This window comes from Falco cherrug, chromosome 2, assembly GCF_023634085.1.
Source record: "Falco cherrug isolate bFalChe1 chromosome 2, bFalChe1.pri, whole genome shotgun sequence".
NCBI lineage: Eukaryota > Metazoa > Chordata > Aves > Falconiformes > Falconidae > Falco > Falco cherrug.
Window position 1 is genome coordinate 62,813,503 of NC_073698.1, and position 22,004 is coordinate 62,835,506.

At 36.9% G+C, this 22,004-nt stretch overlaps 1 protein-coding gene across 3 annotated transcripts in view; it reads left to right on the forward strand.

The window, feature by feature from the left end:
* The window catches only part of MYO16 (myosin XVI), a 412,244-nt gene that overhangs the window by 332,490 nt on the left and 57,750 nt on the right, over window positions 1-22,004 (forward strand). For all 3 annotated transcript variants that reach the window (XM_055702545.1, XM_055702542.1, XM_055702544.1), the window contains one exon: window positions 11,605-11,704. In XM_055702545.1, the coding sequence (XP_055558520.1) occupies window positions 11,605-11,704 (100 nt within the window). The remainder of the gene's footprint in view (window positions 1-11,604; window positions 11,705-22,004) is intronic.

The window sequence follows — 22,004 nt, forward strand, 5'->3', positions numbered from 1 at the left end:
AGGCGAGTGTTTACCCATCTCCAGGAAAGCAGGGCTCCTTCACATGTAATGGTTACTTGGGAAGACAAACACCATCACTTCCAAGCATCCCTTCTTCCTTCTGCCTCCAGTTTTTTGTATTTTTTTCCCTCTGTCATCCTTTCTGATAGCGGGGCCCAGTTTGGGTTAATTCACAGCAGTCTCAGAATTATTCTAAATTATTAATCTCTTGTGAAAGCTTGCTAATAGGGGATTGATTATACTATAAGAGGTGACCAGAACCCAGAGTGCACTGGCATTCTCCCTGGCGAGCCACGTGTATTGTTGTATGTACATCACCCGGGGAGTTGCCTAGATGTAAGTAGGAGTTTGGGACTGGTTTAGAGGCTATAGGCCATGTGAAATGTATTTGTACAATGTGATAGTGGAGTGATAATATCTGACCTATTCATATTATGAATAAACTAAATAGCTCTATATGTTACACGTACTCTTAAGTGTAAGCAGACTATTCTGTTTTACTCCCTTTGGAGTTGTTTCTTTAGAGCTGTTTGGTTTGTTTTCTCCATTTTCCCCATTAGTTTCTCTTTAATACTTGAAAGACCAGAAATGTACTAGATAACTTCAGATGTCTATGGTGACTCACCTAATTAGCCTTGACTTAATTTATAGTGTATAGAGAAAAATGGTCACTTTTAGGATATGATTCAACTGACTTTTTTTACAATTATCCATTTTTGAAGGTGTTTCACAGTCTCACTCTAGCTCCCATCTATGGCAAAGGACAGAATTAATGGTTTGTAACCAAAAAACTTAAGAGAGCAACATACTGGAGTTGAAACAGAAGCAGCTTTTGAAGATATACCATGGTGTCATCGGTTCTCTAGCTCACAGAATAAGTAGTATGCAAAATATCGATCTTTATGTTACATGCCATGGAGTTGGACTGTGAGAATGATAAAGTTGCTGGTGTTTCTGGGACTTACTGACAGTGCACAAATGCATATAAGAGAAAATAAAGTTTCTGTTTTGACTGGACTTTTCAGTGGTAGGTCAGACATCTAGCTTTATTCTATATTTAGAAGGCAAAGACAAGTATCAGCATAGTTTGCTGGGCATCTTCTGAGTTTTATAATACAACTATAATTTGCTGAAGCAATTACAAATTGGTGTAAACTATTGTATTATTCCACAGAATTCAGTTAATTATTCATGTCTGTAATGTACTTAAGAGTTCTGCAGGATCAACATGCAAAGGGGTCCTCCCTTGAGTTGGGGTTTGTATGTAGATAATAAAGTAGACAGATACAGGGAAATAAAAGTGGCATGATCGGTTTTAAGTCTGGCACTTCCTAAATTCCCAATGTTTGGTGTGCAATCTAAATAATCTTCCAGCATTATTTATATTACATTTAGTATTGTATGTATAAAACTTAGTGGGGCTTCTTACAAGGGAGTTTATTGTTCTCTGCCATAGAGAATGTCCTGGCTTTTAAGCTGTTTCAAAGAGAGTCTCAAGGTACTGGTATGCAAGGTATTTTTCTGTCTCTTTTTTGCTTCTGCCTTTTTTTTTCCCTAGCTATGTTCATTTTCTTAGACAATGATAAATCTATTGGGCACACTCAAACATAATGCTGGCTAAGCTGTTTCAGCAGTTCCAGTGGTTTTCTTTATTTTAACTTAAGGAAGGACCTGTGAAATTTTAAAAATTTTATTTCATTTCCAGAGTTAAGTGCGACCCTTGATACCTCTGAAGTGACATTCAGTTTCCACTAGCATCTGACATTTCTTATCCCTCAGGGTTAAAATTTATTAAATTACTAAACAAGCCTGTTACTCTATGATATCCTTACAATATCTATGCATATTTCACATTCACAAATTTAAAAGCTTATACTGTTTCTAAACATGGAGAAATGTTCCCACAGAGTATTAAAAAACCTACCACACTACTGGATTCCATCTAAAAACCTGGACTGTAAAAATAAATAAAATTATATTTGTGTGCAAATAAGAATATTGAAAGTTCTTGGCCTGTATCTCACAAGCTGACTGAGTTCTGTGTGCCTATAACCAACGGCTAAGCTAGTAACACTAAATTATTTCAGAACCTTGATGTTTCAATGAAAATAGTTATTGAGTACTTCAAAATTTGTTGGCATCACATAATGACAAAGATAATGGATGTAGATTTATATATGGTAATAAGAAGTTCAGTCAACTGCCTGCCATAGAAATAAACCTGTTAGAAGAAAATATTATCAATCACTAATATCTTCACTAATCCTTATACATTGAAACCCTTCTAAGGCAATGCCTGTTAAAATAATATACCTCTTAAGTTGATACAAACAGCATATCTTTAAAATAAACATATTAAAGAAGTAAGTATGCAACACATTAGCTTATGCTAATGGTACTATGCAGGAACTCTGAATTATCTAATTAAGGTGCAAATTGTCACATGGATTAATTTTACTGTATAGTTTTAAAATAATTCCTTTGTATTCATTGATTAATTAAATATAACTATGTGCTTTCAGTGCCTAGAAAAATTTTAGTTGCTCTTGACTGCTTTTTTTCCCCTGCTCATAAGACTTGTATAAATGCAGTCCAGCTGCCCAACACTCAAAAGCAACTGTGACACTCCTGCTGTTTTTTCTTTCTGTGGCTCTGCAGCTGTTAAATTCTTTCCACTCAACTCATACATTCATGGCACCCTTTTTCTCCTTATCCACATCTTGATACTCTTTACAATGATTTAATCTCCAGCAGAAGAACCTGGAATGAGACTTTCTAAAGCTAGATTTCCTAGTCAGACTGAATAATGGTAGGCAGTTAATACTGGTGACATCTGAGAGCAAACACAAAATCCTATGCAAGCGTGCATGTAAAATCCTTTTATGTATCTTAATCACTGGATCTTACTTTGCTTTTTTGCTTAGACCCATGTGGCATTAATTTAACATCATTAGTTTTAGCAGAATTACTCCTACTGTACTGCACAGTAAATGAGAGCAGAATCTGGTCCAGTATTGATGCTGTATGCCAAGGCAACAGCCTTAGCCTATCTTTAAAAGTGTTGCTTGTGTACAGTTTGTCTAACCATTATACAGTTCAGAGCAGGAGAATCCCTGTTACCCAGACTGATACTACTCACAGGGTTCAGAGAACAAAAGGGAAGCTCCCACAGAAGAAAGCAGAGGTAGAGATGGTCTTCCAGAGAAGCTATTTTGCCTGTATGGTTTAAGAAGGTCCTAAAAACCTTCCCCATAATCCCAATGCACCTTGTCTGAACTACCAGTGAGCGTTGCGGGAAGGATTTTGTGCATTTCCATTGTTCTTTGGCTGAGTCAGTCAAGATTGTGCAGAAGAGGAGAAACAAAAGCAAGGAAGAAATAAAGCATCATGTAGGTGGAACATCAAATTCATTCCTATTTCCCTCTAATGTAAAACTTTTTGTTTGACTATGGTTTTGCTTTCTGCTTCTGCAATATGTGTCTATCGCAGTACATTTCCAAATGATCTGGGAACAGATTTCTTGGCAAACAATGAGCCATTGAAGTAGCAATCTCACCAGGACAGCAAATGGGAAAGTGTGTGTAAGTCCACTTTGGTGTTTCAACTCAGTATCACATCCCTGAAAAGGCCTTGTGTATTTTTCAGGAAAAGTCATAAGTCACTTTGCTTTACACAACTTGTTTACAGTTATTTCAACCATGTGATCCCAGCTTCCAAACACTGGGACAAGAGCTGGAGCCTAAGCACAGCCTTCTCTGAATACCGTTTCAAAGTCTTCTCATAATTCTACCCCCTTGTAATATCATGCCCATCACTGTGCCAGCAGATCTGTAGACCAGCAGTCACAACCTCGTCCTATGCCCCTCGAGGGGTGACTTAGTACCTAGACCTACTCAAAGCTGACCTGCTGGTATGCTTTAATTTTCTGTCATTTCAGACCTTCTGGTTTTGCAGGAGGACTTTTAATTTTGACACCCTATTTTATAGTTATGTTTGTGGAGAAGGGAAACTAGCTTCATTACACAGCAGTCCTGCATCACCTCTGTATTATACAGATTCAAATTGGCAGGTTGATAAAGAAAGTCAAATTTGTTCTACAGTCCATATATTCTGCTTACTTTGAAGCATTTTACTGCTCTGTGTGTATGTTTGTGGAGTGCCCAAGCATGAAGGGGCAGTTAGGTGTGGAGAAGACCTACCTATAGAGACATAAATGTAAACATTTACAGAGTTGGAGGCAAGTGTTCATGTAATAGGGTGGCTTATCTGTTTGATGCTAGCATATTTCTGAGTTAATGTGTCATTTTTACCAATTTCTTGAATAAATATTTTTTTATACTGCTTTATCAAGATGGAATGGGAATGTCAACTTTAAGTAAGATGATGCAAAAGTATTGTAATGCAAATCATTAGCAGATGTTGTGAATTCATTTTTTATTTGCATAGCTGAATCCACTAATCCCAAGAGCTGAACTATAATTTATATTCCATTTATTATTCTGCTGACACATTGTCTGAGATGAGGAAGCCCCTGCTTAATTACATGAAGTATATGAATAAATATTCTAGGATTAAGTCATACATATCTTTGTTATTCCTACTCTCCAGAAACTGAAATTCAGATGTCTAGAAAAGATTAAGGATAACAAAACCTAATGCAAAACCATAAAATTTAGTAAAGAAAAAAATCAATACTTCCAAGTAATTTATCTATCACCCATTACAAATTGATATCTTTATCTGAGAAATTTATTTTGCTTTTTATGCAGTCTAAATTAAAATATCTCAAATGGCCACTTCTTATGCAAGGGTATTCTGATCCAGTGGATTTCATGGCCCTGATTCTCCTTCAAAAGTTGTACTGAGCTCTACATGGGGCCAGTGGCTGACCCACATGTGCATCACTATAAATTTTTTCTGTTTTTTTTCTGAGTCTTTTCCACTTTTATTTCTTAGTTCTTAGTTTTGCTCTTTTATCCCTGTTACATACCTTTTATGTCACTATGTCATGCATTTTCCTTTTTCCATAGACATGTTAAAGCATGCTATACATGCCCCCATACCTTTTTGTACAGGAAGTGAATTTTTAATTATTGAAGTAGAAAATCAGAATGTTTCACCAGCAGAAAAGTTTCTGGCTTTCATTGGCATATATAAAAATATTGTTATAAAACTATGATGCCTGGTCAGTTTGCTGTAAGGTCACTTTCAGTGTTACCGCTTTCCAGGATTCTTTCTGACAGCAAATGTGCCATATTAACCCAGAGAGATTAAAAGTGCTTGCAGTTCTTCCAAAATTACTGATTTTATTTTCTCCCTTAACTTACTGTGTGCAGGTATAGGCATTTAATGCTATGTTGCTTGATACCAATTAGGATATTTAAGAAACTGACACTAGTATCATGGGCAGGTACTCTAAAGTTTTGGTTCACTGCCATATATACTTATTCATTGTTTCAAATCTGTCAAGCACACTGCACCTCATGCTCATCTCTACACCAATCTGAATTAATTCTGTATGTCCCTATGAAGCAGCCTCAGTGCAAAGTGTGTTTCATATAAAGGTGAACCTTATAGACTTATACTATATTTTTGAACTCCTGTAAAAGAAACGCAAAATGCAGTCTGTTTCTTTGCTATATTATGTTATTTATAAAGGCATCTTTTTCTTCTCCACATCCAAAGATTTATTCTCTCCAAATTTTTTAATAATTGCTTTGGTTGTTAATATTTATACTGTATAATGAGATATTTATGTCAGATATATTGTACAGAGATTGGCAGAATCACTTTTCTTTTCTTTTCTTGGAAACTATAATAATCTATTTCTCCTTTTCTAATTATCTGGAATTTCCCATGTTCCTCATATTTCAAAAATAATTAGGTTATCCCTTCAAGAAAAAAACCCCCACGTTATAACACTGGGAAGTGGAATGAGTATATATCCTTTATATACACATAACATTAATCAAAATTCCATCCTATTCTTTACTCCTGACTGCTTTTATAAGGTTTCTATTACTTGAAAATTTTCTAGACATCCTTTTTTCCCCTACAAGTTATTAAGTTTCTCTCTTCAGTAGATAGTTCCTCTAGATATTTCAGCTCTCACTTGATAGATTTTTCAAATACAAACCATGCCTAACACTCTCCCCATCCTACCCAAATCCAAACAAACAAAACTAAAAGTCTTGAGTTATGAACACATAATGACAAGTTTTTCAAACAAAGTCCATCTCTTTCACATACTTTGCAGACATGATAATACATCAGTTTGTTACTGGTTGTCAAAGAAAGAAAAGGGGAAGTTTATAAAGGGAAAAAAGAGAATTTTAGCAATGCAGCACAACCTGGGTTTATTCCTTTGTGATGACAATTTTTACATTTCTTCTGGCAGAAATATAGGATGCAAGTTAATTTTGATTGCCACCTTTTATTTACTACCTATTCAATGGATCTTAACTAAATCATGCCATTTTACCTTGGCAAAGAGAATACATTGTGGTAAACAAAAGAAAGAGAAAATGAAACTGGAACACAATGAATTACACTGGCAGGACTGATTATTTTCCCTTGCATAAGCTGTGTTTGGATATTTAAAACTTAAAACTGCATTACCTAGCACTCTTATAAAACAGATACATGCCAGCCATAAATGACTTTTATTTTTTAAATAACAATACAAAGACATGGAGAGAAGGAGTTGCTTTCAGGAAAGATAGGAGTTCCGGCGTTAGAAGCTGTTCTCTTGCTGAGGACATTGGGTTGCAGTCAGAAGCTGCCTCTGACTTTGTCAATTTTATCTTTCTTTCCTAGCTAGGCAAGAGAGAGTTCTGAGAAAAGAATAGCAAAAAAGCCCCAGACAAACAAAACCCCTAGTTTTGAGACTTCAGCTCAAAGACATCTATGTGGTTTGTTTAAGCTGTTGATTTGGAGCTGCTTGTTTTTGTGCACTTTGTACTTGCCACGTTCTTTCCATTAGTATCTTTTTATCATGTTGATGTGCTGTTGAACTTGAATGCTGTGGTGTTTATTCCAATGCTTAAAGATTTGCCCTGCATACAGAACTGGTAGTACAGACCTACAGCCTATTTGTGCACACTCTGTGTAAATCAAATAGTGTGTTGAGCCTTAGAATATTACTGTGGGTTACTGTGCCATAACCTGAACTAGAGAATATTCTGTCTCAGGGAAAAACAGCCTGCTGGATCTTGTCAGCTGTGCACTTAGGGAAGTGAGGGAGAAAATGATCAGATAACATCCTTATCTGTGAAGACCCAAGAGAACTGAGTTTTCCATATTCACAAGCTATCTGAAGGTATTGGCAGCAAACAAACAAAAAGTCTCCCTGACAAAGAGCATCCTTCAGAAGCAAAGGAAGAGAGGTCAGAGCACAGCTTCTGCAACACCAGAGAATCCCAGCCACTCTGTACATGCTTACAGTGCTAGCTTGTCTAGCCAAAGGTCTTTCTTCTGTTTAGGTGTGTAAAAATTACAAGTTAGGACAAGGAGGGTGCTAAGAACAAAGCAATGGAAAATGGAGCTTCTCTTACACTGATTTCCTGTGGAGGGGCATTAGGGAGAGCCCCCCGGATGGTAGTTTTCCCTGTCTCAGCTTGTAACTGGAGAAGGTCTTGCCTTTATTTCCTAATCAACACTACATTAGTCTTGGCATCGTGGTGGAGGGGGGTTGATTCAACTTAATTCTTTAAATCTCCCTGTTTTGTATTTTGTTTTGGATCCCTTAGTGAATAAGTTGCTCTGGCTAGGCCGTGAAATACTGTTTTTCATCAGTTTACTGACTTGGCTAGGAGGAAGATTCACTTTGTTTAATATTAGATTTCTATGTTGGAGTCAAGAGCATAGACTATCTTTTCTACTCAATGGAAAGAAACTGAAGACTTACAGTGCACAATTCATCTGACCTGTTTAAAGCACCAATATTACAGTAGGGTATATGACACCTGAATAGTGTCTTCTACTGCTCTTAAAGAAGTCTAGACAACTCATCAATCCAAGTTTAGCTGAAGTGTATTACACCTGATTACAGACTGCTTTTAGCAAGGTAGCACTGAGTGTGCTCACTGGATTCCTCGGGATCCTCTCTAAAGCCTTACAAATACACTCTGCATTATTTACTTGGGGCAAAATGTATGACCTTCTTCAGTGAGAAGAAGCCTGATATTTAACCGGGTTTGTTCATTCACTTCAGAGTGAACTAAGGCTGCAGTGGCAGGGGAAGAATTCTCTGGTAAGGGAAGGTTTCAGACTCTCCAGATTACATTTCTCCAGAATCAAGCCCTGTTGTTTGCAATTAACTCAAGTTTATCTATACAAGCCTGCATCATAAATTCAGTATTTTTAATTACTGTTTTCTGTGATATAGTAAATTTGAAAAATAACAGGTTCTTTTGCTATTCTTGAGACCATGAAAGGGTCTCAAGAAATTTATAAAACTCATGACATTTAAAAGAACACTAAATTATTGTGTCTACATGGTAACACCAGTTCAGTTCACAATAGAAAGTATCTGATACACTAAAGATATGTCAATTTGCATTTTAATAATAATGTCTCATTTGTAACTTTTTATTCCTTCTTTATATCTTCATTCATTTTCAATTTTGTTTTGCTTTCTTTTTAACATAATTTTTTACTAAGGGTAATAGCAAGTTTAAAATACAAATCCCTAAGCCAAAGCTATAGTGTTTGGCTATCTCCCCAAAAGGAAAAAGAAATAATTATGAAAGTTTAAATATTTTAATTCATTTAGAATTAAGTAAAAAAAATAAATTAACTTATGATTAGACCACCACTTTTGTTCAGGAAAAATCTGGGCTGCTACCAACAGGTGTGGTCTGCTCATTCCCACTTACCCATTCCCTTTATTTCCCTGAGGTTAACACTGGTATTTGCACAACTAGGCTGAGAATTAAATCAGGGAACCATTCTGGCTGCAAAAAACCTACAAATTTTGTGTTGTTTTTGTTTAAGCAGCCTTATACAAGATAAAAATTATTGATCTGAGATGGCAGATGATGACACCGTGTCTAAAGGTGCTTTTTTATCCTAGGTGCTTACATAGGCAGTGTGCTTGAACAAGATAGATAGTAAAAATAAGAAAGTTCTGTTAGTCCTTCTGTTAGTACCCTGCAGATGAGTAAGTCAGACAAGTAGACCTGAAGGTGAGATTACTCTCAGCCATCCAGAATGCAAGCACCCAGCCTGGACTTCTCTGCCGAGTCGTCTATGGTCAGTAGAGAAAGGCACCTCCAGAGGGCAATCTTTTCTCATTTTAACCGAGATATCTAGAATGCATAGAACAAGTCACCCTATGAAAGTACCTATCTTCACAGACTGCCTTGAGAACAAGATTACTTACTCAGGCGAGGAGTGTAGCTTTTCAGTGTCTAACTTAAGGGAAAGTAGATCATCTTCCAAACGACTTGCTATGTTCACAGGGGAAGTTTGTGGCAGAATTAAATTTCCATAGTTAGCTCTTTCTTTGCTATCACAACCATTAACCTGTCCTCTTTTTCTAAGAAAGAGCTTGTTTTAATCTATAGAAGGGAATTGTGAATTCCGATTAGACTTCCAGGATAGTGCAATGAAATTTCAGAGACTTTTAAAGCTGGGGAGAAAAGTGGATCATTTTCATCTGGCTTCATGTATAATACAGATTATATTATCCTTGGTTTGGTTATCCTTGTTTTGATTTGCATGTGATTTGCATGGATCTAAAGTAAATATTTAGATCCAAACATAGAATATCAACCTTTTAGATTTTAAGTTGACTCTGTTTCAGGAATGAGGTACATTTATTTGGGTTTCTGCTGTGAGTTTCAGGGTGACCACTGTCACAGTTACTTCTTCATGCCTTGTGAGTCAATGCTGAATTGTCTTTGCTTCTGTCAGCAGTTGCTAAGCTTTCCAGCGGTTGTCTCTTTAACATCTCTGATTCTCCATGATTTCTAAGAAAATACAGCTGGAAATGAAGTGACCCCAGCCTTAATAGCAGTCCATGAAACAAATGTCTTTGTGACTGTACAGCTAGTTGAGCTATTGGGAAAGTAGGATCCAGAGCTTTGTACTGCTCATCTGGAGCGTTAGACTAACTAAAAGGGTCTCTGGTGTAGGTTTGGCCCCTTCCAACCAGCATTGGTCCATACAGTTCCTGGGCACAATTTGTGAATTAAGACGGGCTAGTCTCTCCAGTCCCAGAAAACAGCTGAAGTATGGCTACACTTTGTTGGAAGGTGACGAAAGTTTAATAGAACATAGCAGAGTACTTAATAGACAGGCTAGGTTTTTTGCCAGATGGTTTCTATGCCAGAGAAATAATCCCTCTCACATTTCATTTACTACTGTAGACTTAGCCATGGAGTCCTCAACAGGACTGCTACCAGACCAGAGAACATTTCCACAATGCGGAAGGTGAGGAAATACCCAAGGGTCTGTGCAGCTCCAGAGCACTAGAACTGTAGGTGAAATTTTGCCTTAGGACAGTTTGTCTGCAGCTGTAGCTCCAGAGTCGCCGCAGCTCCTGGGATCACTGATGTCCTTGGAGTCATTCCAGCCCTGCAGCTTTGCCTGCGCGGTCTATGTGAGTGGTCCCAGGACAGCACGGTTTTGGGTTGCACCAGAGCTATAGGTGAATTCAGCTGTTAAGGAACCAAATAAACAAAATGTCAGGAAATGTAGTTAGCACACAGACTTCAAAACTTACCACTGTTTTATTGGGAGTTTAATCAAAAGTTACACATTTTCAAAATCTTTCCTTTTCAAAAACTGGCTTTTTAATAATGAAAAAGCATTCCAGCTCTATACATGCAGTCATACCTAGGCTGAGGAATATCTTCAAGAAAGTATATTAATAATATGAAGCATCAAGATGTACAAAATTAATCAGTTTCTTTAGTAATATGTTGTAATAAGTCCACAGTTAAAATTTGAATTTTATACTTTATTTGACTTCGTATGATTTAAGTTTCCTACATTAGTTCTTTTATCTGGTACATCAAAGACCCCTTAATATCTAGCATTTTCTGTCTTTGAAGGTACTGGATGCTGTAATCAAATTTCCTCTTGATCTTCTTTCCAATAGTATAAACTGATCAAGTTCCTTAAAGTCTCTTTGCTGTAAGACTTTTTGTTCAAAGTGAAGAAAAAAATATTTCGGGCTGATGGAACAAATTCTTATCAATGTCACTCTTAAAAATTACTCTTTAATAGGTATATGTCATATGACACATACTGAAAAAATATTTTCCTCCTTTCAGTGACCCAATTCAGTACTGATGAAATCAGTTTGGTGAGGCTTTGCATTCCTTCTGCATTGATTTTCAGTGAGGCATCCAAAGAACAGGCAGGAAGCAAATCTTTGGTTTAGACATCACTTTTCCCACACCCTTATTAACCAAGGTCATGCCTAATAATGTACAAGATTTAAAGTGATTTGCCTTCTTGTTTTCTTCACCCTTAGCAGAATCCTAAGCTTCAAGTTTGGATATCAAAGGTTTGAGAGGCAAAGGAAAACTGACAGTTTCTGCAAAGATGTGAGCCAGACCAACATGAGAGTAACTCTACTTGTGCTGATTTTTCTAGGTATAAAGATCTGGCTGATACAGCAGCAGGAGAGAAGAAGTTGTCTGCCAAGGAGAGATGTCGTCTTGTTCTTCAGCAGTGTAAATTACAAGGCTGGCAGGTTTGTGATCTACAAAGCAATTAAAATATCATTCTTTAAACAAGCTGGCTGAGTCATTTCCATTGTGGCAAGCCACCAGATCCTTTGCAGTAGTATATTCTTTTGACATTTAATAAATGCTTTGGGATAGAATCAAATTGATTTTCTGAGTTTTCTAGCATATGAGTAGCTGTGATCATTGTGTCAAAAAATTAGTGTATTCTTGTGGGAAGGAAAAGATTTCAATTAAGCATGTATACTGCAAATTTGCATCCAGGTTTTTAAAGGTATCTGGTGTACACATTTTAGTGGTTCAATGGTTTCTGAATTGCAAAAAGCCCTGCACATTTTCTTTACATGAAATCCTATCCTAAATGCTATACTGTCATAATAGGGGGACCCAAACCAACTACTTAGGACTTCTCAGCTAGACAATGCCTTTATAGGTGTCAGCATGGTGATTCAGAGGTAGACCAAAGCCAAACACTGAACAGGAAGTTCTCAACTTCCTATCCCATCTCCTTACCCTATTTATATACTAATTAATTCTCACCAGCATGAGGTGAATTCTGTTCCACAAGAGAGCATCCAGACCAGTTTCAGGGACAGCTATGAAGTTTAGGGACTGGGCAGTGGTTAGGGTCCTCCTATAGGCTTCTTTGGGAATATTTGTTTAAAGTATGGGGTGAACATAGGTCTTCTAATTCATGTCTGACCTGTAAGCATTAAGATGCCCAGAAAAAGTTCCTGCAGCTCTTTGAAGGATAAGAATTGTTTTGGACTTTCTGCTATGAGTGTTTGACAGTGGCCCATTTTCCTTACGTATAAGAGGAAAAAAAGTAGGCCCTCCCACTAGGTTAGGAGCACACATGCATGATCACTTGCACTTGGACATAGAAGAAGATTTTTCTTCGGTGAAAATACGGTTTGAGTCTCCTTTTAGTCACTAAAGTAAGTAGTGGGCCTGTATAGCCCCTCTTAATAGCAAAAACCAAAAGGATGAACCCTGGAAAAGATAATATTACAATAGACTTGCTTTCTGTAGTCAGGTTTCTTAAGTCAGCTCCGGGGCATATTCTGCATCCTTGCCACAAGTTTCCCTATAAAAAATATCCCATAATATCTAGAAGCTGTACCTTCACTTACAAGCACCTGTAGCCACAAGTACCACTAACCTTCAGAACTTGTGTGGGGCTACAAACTTGACACTGGGCAAAAGCTGTGTTACAGTTATTGTGTACTGTGCTCCAGTCACGAAACACAGAGCAGGATGCCTGTAGAGTTTATTTCCCCAGGAGCCAGTAACAACACTACAGCACAAAAAAAAATGGCCATCAGTGAAAGCCTACAACTCAAGACTAGTGACTCTGTAGTGACTAGCGTTTGAGAACAAGCCTGAAACCTGGAAAGACAAAAATCTAAAAAGGAAATTGCAAAACAGAATCCCTCCATCATGCAAAGGACTGAAGCTTGTGATCTCAAACAGGTTTTAGAGCTTCTGACTCCAGAATCTCATTAACACCAGAAGTCAGGTCTTCAAAACTACAGCAGCGCAGAATGCATTTTCCTTAAAACCAGAAACAAACAAAAGTCTTAAGTGATGCTGATAAGTTAATGGAATAGGAGAGTTTGGGAGTGAGAGTTATACTAAGTGACTAAGAAGCACATGGCAACCAACTAAGCTGCAAGGTCTGAAAAAATGAGTGACCTTCTCCTTACACCTTTTTCAAGCAACAGAGAGCTATGACAAACAGATGGAAAAATGCTAATCACAGAAGAAAAACCTAGAAGAAAATTCACTTTAAGTCCAATTTCTTGATGATGAATGCCCAGTGAATACAAGCTTGACACCAAGTTTTGTATAGGTGATACAGAACCATATACCCAACTATCAGCAGTAGTGACTAATATCTGTGTCACATAATCTCTCTTTCTCAATTATCTTTTTGATTCATTTGACTAATCATGAAAGTTGAACTTTAAATAACAATCTAAATGAGGAAGCTTATACAATCTGCAGTTGTCATGGGTGCTCTCCTCTATCCTTTTACAGTAAGGGACCCTGAAAAAAGAAGAAAAAAATTTAAAAGGGAGAAAGAGGGGGAACAAAGGGAAGGAAAAAAGGAATTAGGAACCCAGGATGATGTCAGCTGGCAAAACCAGAGGAAAGGAGTCATCTGTAGTGCATCACTAAAAATCATCCAAGAAGTAGGGGGTTACACATATAACCAGTTTATTCAGCCACTGTTGCCAGCAGTAACTACTTCAAATGAGTCACTGCTGGAACTGAAAATCTGTTTGATGCAGGAGTTCATGAATAAGTCAAAAAATGTCTTCCCCAACACTGTTACCTCTACTTCCCAGAAAAGCTGTTGCAGAGTCAGGTAGATAAATTGACCGAAAAAATAGATAACTGAAATATCCTCATCAAAGATGACGAAGTCTGGGAGGAAGCAACACACATCTGAAATCAACCTCTTGTTTATGTGTCATCACCAGAGGATGAGGTTGCCAATAAACTCCCCAGCAGAGGGGGGGGGGAAGGAAGACCTGGACTTTATAGCTGAGTGAATCGGGATGATACTTTATTTAACTTGCTTCTGATAATGTACCTCACCATCCCATTTTGTGAAAGGTGATACCAACTTGGAGGAGGGGAAAGTAAATCTGTGTTCTGAAGTGAGATCCCCAAAAGGAGTAGAAAAATGGTTTCATTGTATTTATTTCCCACTTGACAATTAATCTTTTCCTTCTCATGTAAGTTGTGTTTGGAGAGTGTTTTATTAACCAACAAAACATCAAACCCCAGAGCCTATCACTGAAAAAGTTCTTTCTCCTCTTGTAAATACTACAGTCTATTTAAAAATGGAGGACAAGTGCAGAAGATCCAATCCAGAATCCAATTTTGGTTTATTTTCTACTGTTTAGTAAGCATAAGAGTAAACATTATCAGCTAGCCAAAGTCTGATGCTTGATTCAGCAACTTCTGTGTTAAAGCAAAGTATTCATTAGGGAAGCGTTGATAGGTTTATGAAATGTTGTTGTTCCTTGGGTAAGCTGAGCTGGAGATAACTAAACTAGGACAATAAAATAGCTGTTTCATGAAGCTGGCATACCATGCAGTTTCAGTCATGCACATAGCTTAACTACTAGAATTATAAAAGTGCAGAGCTACTAATGAAAGGCAATTTATGCATCCTGACTCTGTGTGCAGCCTAGATAAGGTGTTCTTTCTGCTTTAGTATATACTTGATCATGACAAGCTTAGCTACTTGCTACGATTTTTAAGCACCCGATGTAAGAGAAAATCAGATTTCTATATCAAAACAAACCATTTTTACTCCAGACAGAGTGAAAGTAATAGACTTGTTTAACCCCTGGAGAAGTCAGTGAGAGTTTTGCTATTAATGTTAGAAGGAGCAAGATGATAGGTTGTAACTTTAGAGTTAAATTGAATGGAAGTACTGGCTGCTCCATGTAAAGCGGAAGAATCTCCTGCCCTCCAGAACATCAAAAGGCCTTTACATTAGGAAACCCACATTTTCAGTGCTGTGTTCGTTTATTGTCATGCAGTGATGTATTAGCTAAGCAAAGCCTACAATCCCAATAGTATGACTAGCTTGCAAACATTATCGTGCTTTGGGAGAAGTACAGGACACAGATAGTTCATGGCTCTTTTTACTGACATAAGGAAACTTTCATTTGTTTGGATTATTATTCCTCACACTGTTAAGCATGCAAATATAAATTCAGTAGAGTTAGCTCATAGCTTACTGAGTTTTCTCATCAAAACTTGGAGCTCTACATTTTATTTAACTAAGGTCAGTGGTCTGCAATTAACACTTGTCAGTTACTTCAGATGGAGCTTGCTGAAATGCAAACAATTGGTATTATACCAGAAGTACAACAAAAAAATCAATTTAATTTGCTTTTGCTATACAGTGCAGCTATTAAATACAAGCACTGCAAAGGCCAGACCACTAAAAGTGAATCTATCAGCCTTTGACTGCTAGAAACACTTGTCTGGTTAAAAGATAGCAGTCTTTAAAAATGTCTAATAAAAGTTTTGTCTTACTTTGCCTTTTCAATTTTTAGCCTGCTTCTTCTAATCCGCAACGATTCCTTCTTATCAGTAGCCTTGAATTCTGAACACAAAAGGTCACTCATTTCGGAAAGAGTAAGACATGTCTTTAAGTTTGAATGGGATGATCCAAAGACTCATCAGGTGAGGAATAAGCAGTACAGGAAAGTCAGTCAGGATGTTTTTATGGAGCTCCAAGTCAGCATCAGGTAATCGCACGAGGCAGATAATTTGATAGTGCTGGTTCTCTTTTTCACAACTACATACACTGCTAAAGTTTTTTCAGGAACCTGCAGTGTTTCTGGAGAAATGATCCTTGCTAGTGTGGAGCTGTATTTTTAAACTTCCACTCAAAAAGAATGCTAAAGCAGAGAACAAGTCCTCAATAAAGAGAACTCCCAGAAGTCCATCTAGAGATTTTAGATTCTGCTGGCATTTCTAGAACTGAAGAAGGAAAATGAAGTCTGATCCACAGTTCTTACCAGTGACAAAAACCCCCACATATTTCCTTACGGATCTACAGGTGTGTCATTTATAGGCATTGATACAGCTGTATTTAAGTATTTTTTTTTATTTATTTAAATATATTTATACACAACATTAGCTTACCAGAGTCCTTTTTGGGAAAAGCACATTTATGAATAAATAGAAGAGTATAGAACATAAGTGGCATATGATTAGGTCAGAGAAATGAGCGTAAGTATATGAAATCATACATATGTAAATTTTGTGCTTAGTTCAGAGAGACTTTTAAGGTTTTTTTTAAAACAGAAGTGATTATTTTGGCTTAAAATTAATGTGGTAATGCTATATTGAAATATGAATGCTTTTTTTTTTTTTCTCCTCAAGTAGGAAAACCTTGAATGCAATTTTGGGCAGTTTAAAATTAAGTAAATTATGAAAATCACATTTAAAAAAAAAAACAAAAACAGAAGGAGTTTCTAGACTAATGGTAAATGATTAAAACACCAGTGTCTATGTTTCCCTCATACTTCGAATTATGTCAGCAAAATTGCATTGTCCCATTATATCATCCCATTATATTTTGAAAATAATTTGTTAGTAGCAGAAATCACCACAGAGTGAGTTTGGACCTCACCAGTGCTACCAAAAGGCTGGCCTGTGCCAGCCACCAACTCCAAGCTTTCTCAACAGCTATTTTGTGCCACACAATACAAATCCACCTTATCCCTTGGCCAGAGAATAGTATGGGTCATTCACTTTGACCTCAGAATGCTCACAAGCTCTCTGTCTTTCAACACAGACCTCTATTTTTGGTTCCTATTTCTTTTTTTCCCTCTATAATATATACCTCCCTCTCTCTGTCCACTTTTTTCAGGGTTTGCTTATGATTACTAGTATTGCAAATTCTTTTTTTTCCTCTCTGATATCTTTTACATCCAGATCTCTCAAATCTGGATTCCATCTCTATTTGTCTCTCTCTCTTCACCTCCTTGTATCTCTCTTGACACTTTTCTATTTTTTTCTTCTCTTTTTCTCTTTTCTAGTGACCTTGTTTCATATTTGGTACCAGTGTACATCACTTATTTGTCTGGGTTTAGTTTTCCAGTCTCCTACCTCAGGATTAACCTTCTTTGCCGTTGTTGTCCCTGTTGCCTATATTTTATGCAACATTTTATTGCCTATAGTTCATGGAGACACTTTCATATTGTCTCTTTTGGTGCTATGTCTATTTCTAGAATTTTGAAAGACTAGAATGATATGTCCAGTAAGTACAGAGATCCCATGGGGTAGGGTTTCCTCCATGGAGTATTTTTTACATGCATCTTATATTTCCTGATCACTTCTTTTCCTGTAAAACAGTCCTTTCTGTCACCTAACAAGTGCAAAGAGCTATGAGGTTTGTACAGTTTTTTGGAAAAGGAACATCCATTTTTCTGCCCTTTCCCAGAGATCTGAATGACAGATTTTGTCTCTAATGTCCAACTCCTGACAAGGGCTTACATAAATGCTCAATGTCACTTGCGTGAATACTGGACTACTCACATACTTTATATTAAGGCCATATATACTCTATGCTAAACTGTAGGTTTATTCAGTATGTACCATAGTGCAAGGTCACTAGTGTGCCAGAGATGAAGGAAGACTTAAAATGTGTGCAGAAAAGGTAACAAAGAGAAAGTAAGCTTTTTAAAATAACGTTTCAGCCCTTGTGAAAGATCAGTACCCTGTAAGTGTGTTTGTCGTTATATTTTTGCAGACATGTACACTGCAAAAAGACACATTTTACAATAGTTTTAAGGCTTTCTTCTACATTTCATTAATGCACTGTGAAAATGTGTGTCATTGTGTAAAATATCATTAGATTATAGTTCTCTGTCTTTTGTAGGTAGCTATTTTGAAAGTACTGCCAGAAACACACAGCACTCCCACAAATTGCCTTTTTTAAACTAAAGAACAGCTTTACAGATTCCCTTGACACCTATTAAGTATGAGCTAATACTGCCTCCATGCCACCTACTCACCATCTCAGCATCCATTCCATAGTTTTGAATGTCTGTACTTCTACATCCTACACCTTTTCTGTAAAATTAAAAAAAGAAAAAAGAAAAAAAGAGAAGAAGAAAGAGAGAAAGAACAGCTCCCTCCCATCCTTTCTTCTTCCTTCCAGGAAAAAAAAGGGAGGCCTGTAGCAGTAATGGAAGCTTTGGTAGTCATCAATGACAATTTTACTTAATCTTTTAAAAATGTGTCATTTTGAAAAATAACATTTTAAACCCTAATGCTTTTCTAATTAAAATAACTATGACTGTAATTCACAGATGGTTTACTTTTACAGGAGTCTGAATGACATTAAAATTTCAGACTCGGATGAGAGCACTTTGTAGTCCAGAAAGTACTGAAAAGTGAGTGCTTTACTGGAAGAACATTTTAACCTTTTTTTCCCCTAAGAAAGCAGGAAATATTTTGTAATTAGAGAAAAAAGCAGAATGAAGACAGGTGGCAGCCTCAAAAACTGTTTTGATATCTGACATATGGAATTCCATCATTTTTCAACATTATTGCTTTCACTGAACACCAGAACTGTACAGAGGGCAGTGAGACTAGCTTGTTCTTGGTCAGCTTCAGAGGGTGTCAGATTTAGCTCCAAGACAGCAACACAGATATCCAGCCATACTAATGTAATCAAATGTCTTATAGCAGTTTCTTCTATACATGCTTCTGTCTAGAGCTGTGCTCTCAGTAGACCAGGCATATGATGTAAAAACTATAAATAGCTTTTATTCAAATGTAAAAATGTATTTGTATTGACATTTTGTATTTCTTCATTCACTTAAAAATGATAGCAGGCTTCTACTAATGAAGTACATAGCATAAGTGATGCCATAACAACTCCATTTATATTGTTCCTAGGATGTAGGACAGGCGAAAGTAGTGCTAATGCTTAACATGTTCCCTAGCTAGCTCTGTGACTCTGCAATGCCAGAAACTTGTAGCTAAACTGACCATAAGCTTGAGCAATTGTCTGGACACTGATTTTGTGACTGCACACCGCAAAATGAATTGCAGCTGAATGATTAGTTAAGTTACGCATTTGAAATATAGCCTAGATGTGAGCAGTGTGTTGATTTTGAGACTAATTGAGAATGGGGTTGTTAGTTTTGCCATGGGCATTGCTAGTAATCAGGGCTTTTTTAAGGTTTCAGAGTGTAACTTTTCATCCCCTTTTCTGTCAGAGTACCATAGTATTGCCCTAGTAGAGCGGAGTGTTTTAGAGACTTCTAATGAGGAGGTAAAGGGAGAAACAAGGATTTTGAGGAATGGAGGAAAAGAGGCAGGAATGAAGAAAAAGTAGATGATTTGGCATAGGCCTGAGACAGAGAGGGGAAAAAAGGCTCCAATGTGATTTAGAGGGTTTTTGGAAAGGCAAATTGGAGTCTAAAGAGAAATGTAATCAGAGTAAAAGAATATGATTTTAGTAAGTATTTGTATCCAGGCTTTGGTTGTCTGAGAGCTACTCAGATATAAATGGTAATTATAATAACTACATGATAATTTAATTAAAGTTAACCATATGAATAATAATTCAGTTATTCTTATAGAAGAATTCTGGATTTAAGGTGATGTGAGCAAGAAGATAGAGAGTTTAGTAGCCAAAGCTGTTAATACGGAAAGTTCAATAGGTGTTTCAACAAGATGGATGGAAAAAATAGTTGTTTGATGAGCAGTTATTACAGAATTTGCAGGGTTTAGTGACAGAGTAGATGTGGTAGGAGGGACTCAAGGTGGAGTCCTAGTGTCCTGGAAGAAAGTTGAATGAATGAATGAAAATAAAATACTTTTTGAGAAGAGAGGAGAAAATTGACATGGTTTGCTGGGAGAACAGTAAAAAGTTTGCTTGTTCATGATACAGGATTAGATGTCTAAAAGAGAAGCAAATTTAAACTGAAGAAGAAAGGGGTTGACCTCTTTTTATTAGAACCTTTTAATGAAATGAGGAAAAGAAGTGGGGACAAAAGGAAAGATTCCTGAGGAAATTTAGCAAGCCCTGGGAAAGAAGAAGATTCCAGAACAGATGATGGATGAAGAAGGAAGTCAGAGTGCTAAGATAGCCAGGCAAAGAGAAAGTTTGGAAAGCACAGGAAGAGAAGTGAAAACTTTTGTTGGAAGTCACTGGTCGAGAAAACGAGGATGAGAGTATGTCCCTAAGAGCAGAGTATGATAGCACAACGAGAGCTCAGTCAGATTGCCTCAGGTGAACATGAAGTTAAAAACTGGAAGGAATCACTCAAGATAATCTATTAAGTAAATATGAAGACATCATTTTTCCAAGGTAGCTACCGTTGTGGAAACATGATCTAGGAAAAGGTAGTATCATTCTGGAATAATAATTGATCTGTAAGAAGAAGGTTTATTCCAGAATAGATGGTCTGAATCGAGGAGCTACTCTGGAGTAGCTGTTATCCTAGTATATTTATGTAACTGCACAGTTTTCTAAAATAGCTGTTCCAGGCATTTTCCACCATGCAAAGAAAGCCGATTCCCTATTTATGAGTTTCTACAATGGCAAGACAAGTAAAATGTGTTTTTTATCACCTTGCCTTCACACACTTCGCAATAACACAAAAGGCCCATTTTATTGGGAAAAGACATACTAACGGGGAAAAAAATAATCAGAAAGCATTCTATTTTTTCCATTTCTGTGCAAGTGATTTTAAATAAAAGACTAACAGTTGCACCATCATTGTCTGTCAGCTCAAACTTCAGAATCTGAGACTTTTAAAACATTTGATTCTACTCTGTAGGGTAGAGAGAAGGGATGCCAAGGGACAAAAATGTGCCCCAGTAATTTCTGAATTTTGTTGGTGGAGTTTAGACATGATATATACATGTCCTGGCTTTCTGCAGTTCATCACTACTAGTGATGTACATCTGACAGTAGTATTTGGATTAAAAACAATTCATCGCAAAGGTGTGCAAATATGCCTGCTGATACCTGTCTCCCAGATCTATAATAAAAAAACCCAACAAACCAACAGTGGAGAAGGGTGGTAGGATAAAAGAATGAGCTTGTGAGCTGCAGACAAACAAGAGTTGGAATGAATTTCTGCCATTTCAGCCAGCCTTATATTAATTAATCAGTATGTCTATCAGCCATACAAAATTAATAGCTAGGCACAAGCTATAATCTTCACTGGATAGCACAGTTCTCTGATACCGGTCCTTTTATTTCCAGGAAATTAAGGGAGGTTTCTTCTACAGAATTCCTGAGAAGAATATGGTCTAAGAAAAGTTATTATTTGTCCAGTTTTCTCTTTTTAGAGTAGCTAGGTTGTGTGTGGTTTGGATTTTTTAACGGCTATTTGAAAGGAATGCTTTTGAAAATTGTACAGAAAATAATTTTTAAGGATTGGTTCACCATGTTCAGAAGGTATCAAATGGAACGCGATTTCTTTTGGTTTAACTAGCCAAATTTTCCTGGGAAGGGGGAAGAGCATCTAAGACCCTCAAGAAGTACATGAGTTAAACTAAGCAACTAATCAGTACAAGAATAAGTTCATACATTCAATCAATACTTAGGAGATTATTTTTCATACATTACTCCCTCTGTCTCTGACTTCTAGTCTTGATTCTAAAATGAGACCTGCAGCACAGCTTTAGCAAGCAAGGCCGGGAACTATGATTAATAATTTTATTGGACATTAGGAATCCTTCTCACTGATGGTAGTTTCTCCTATTCTCTAACTTGGGCTAAATTATTCCTCTTCCACAGATGGC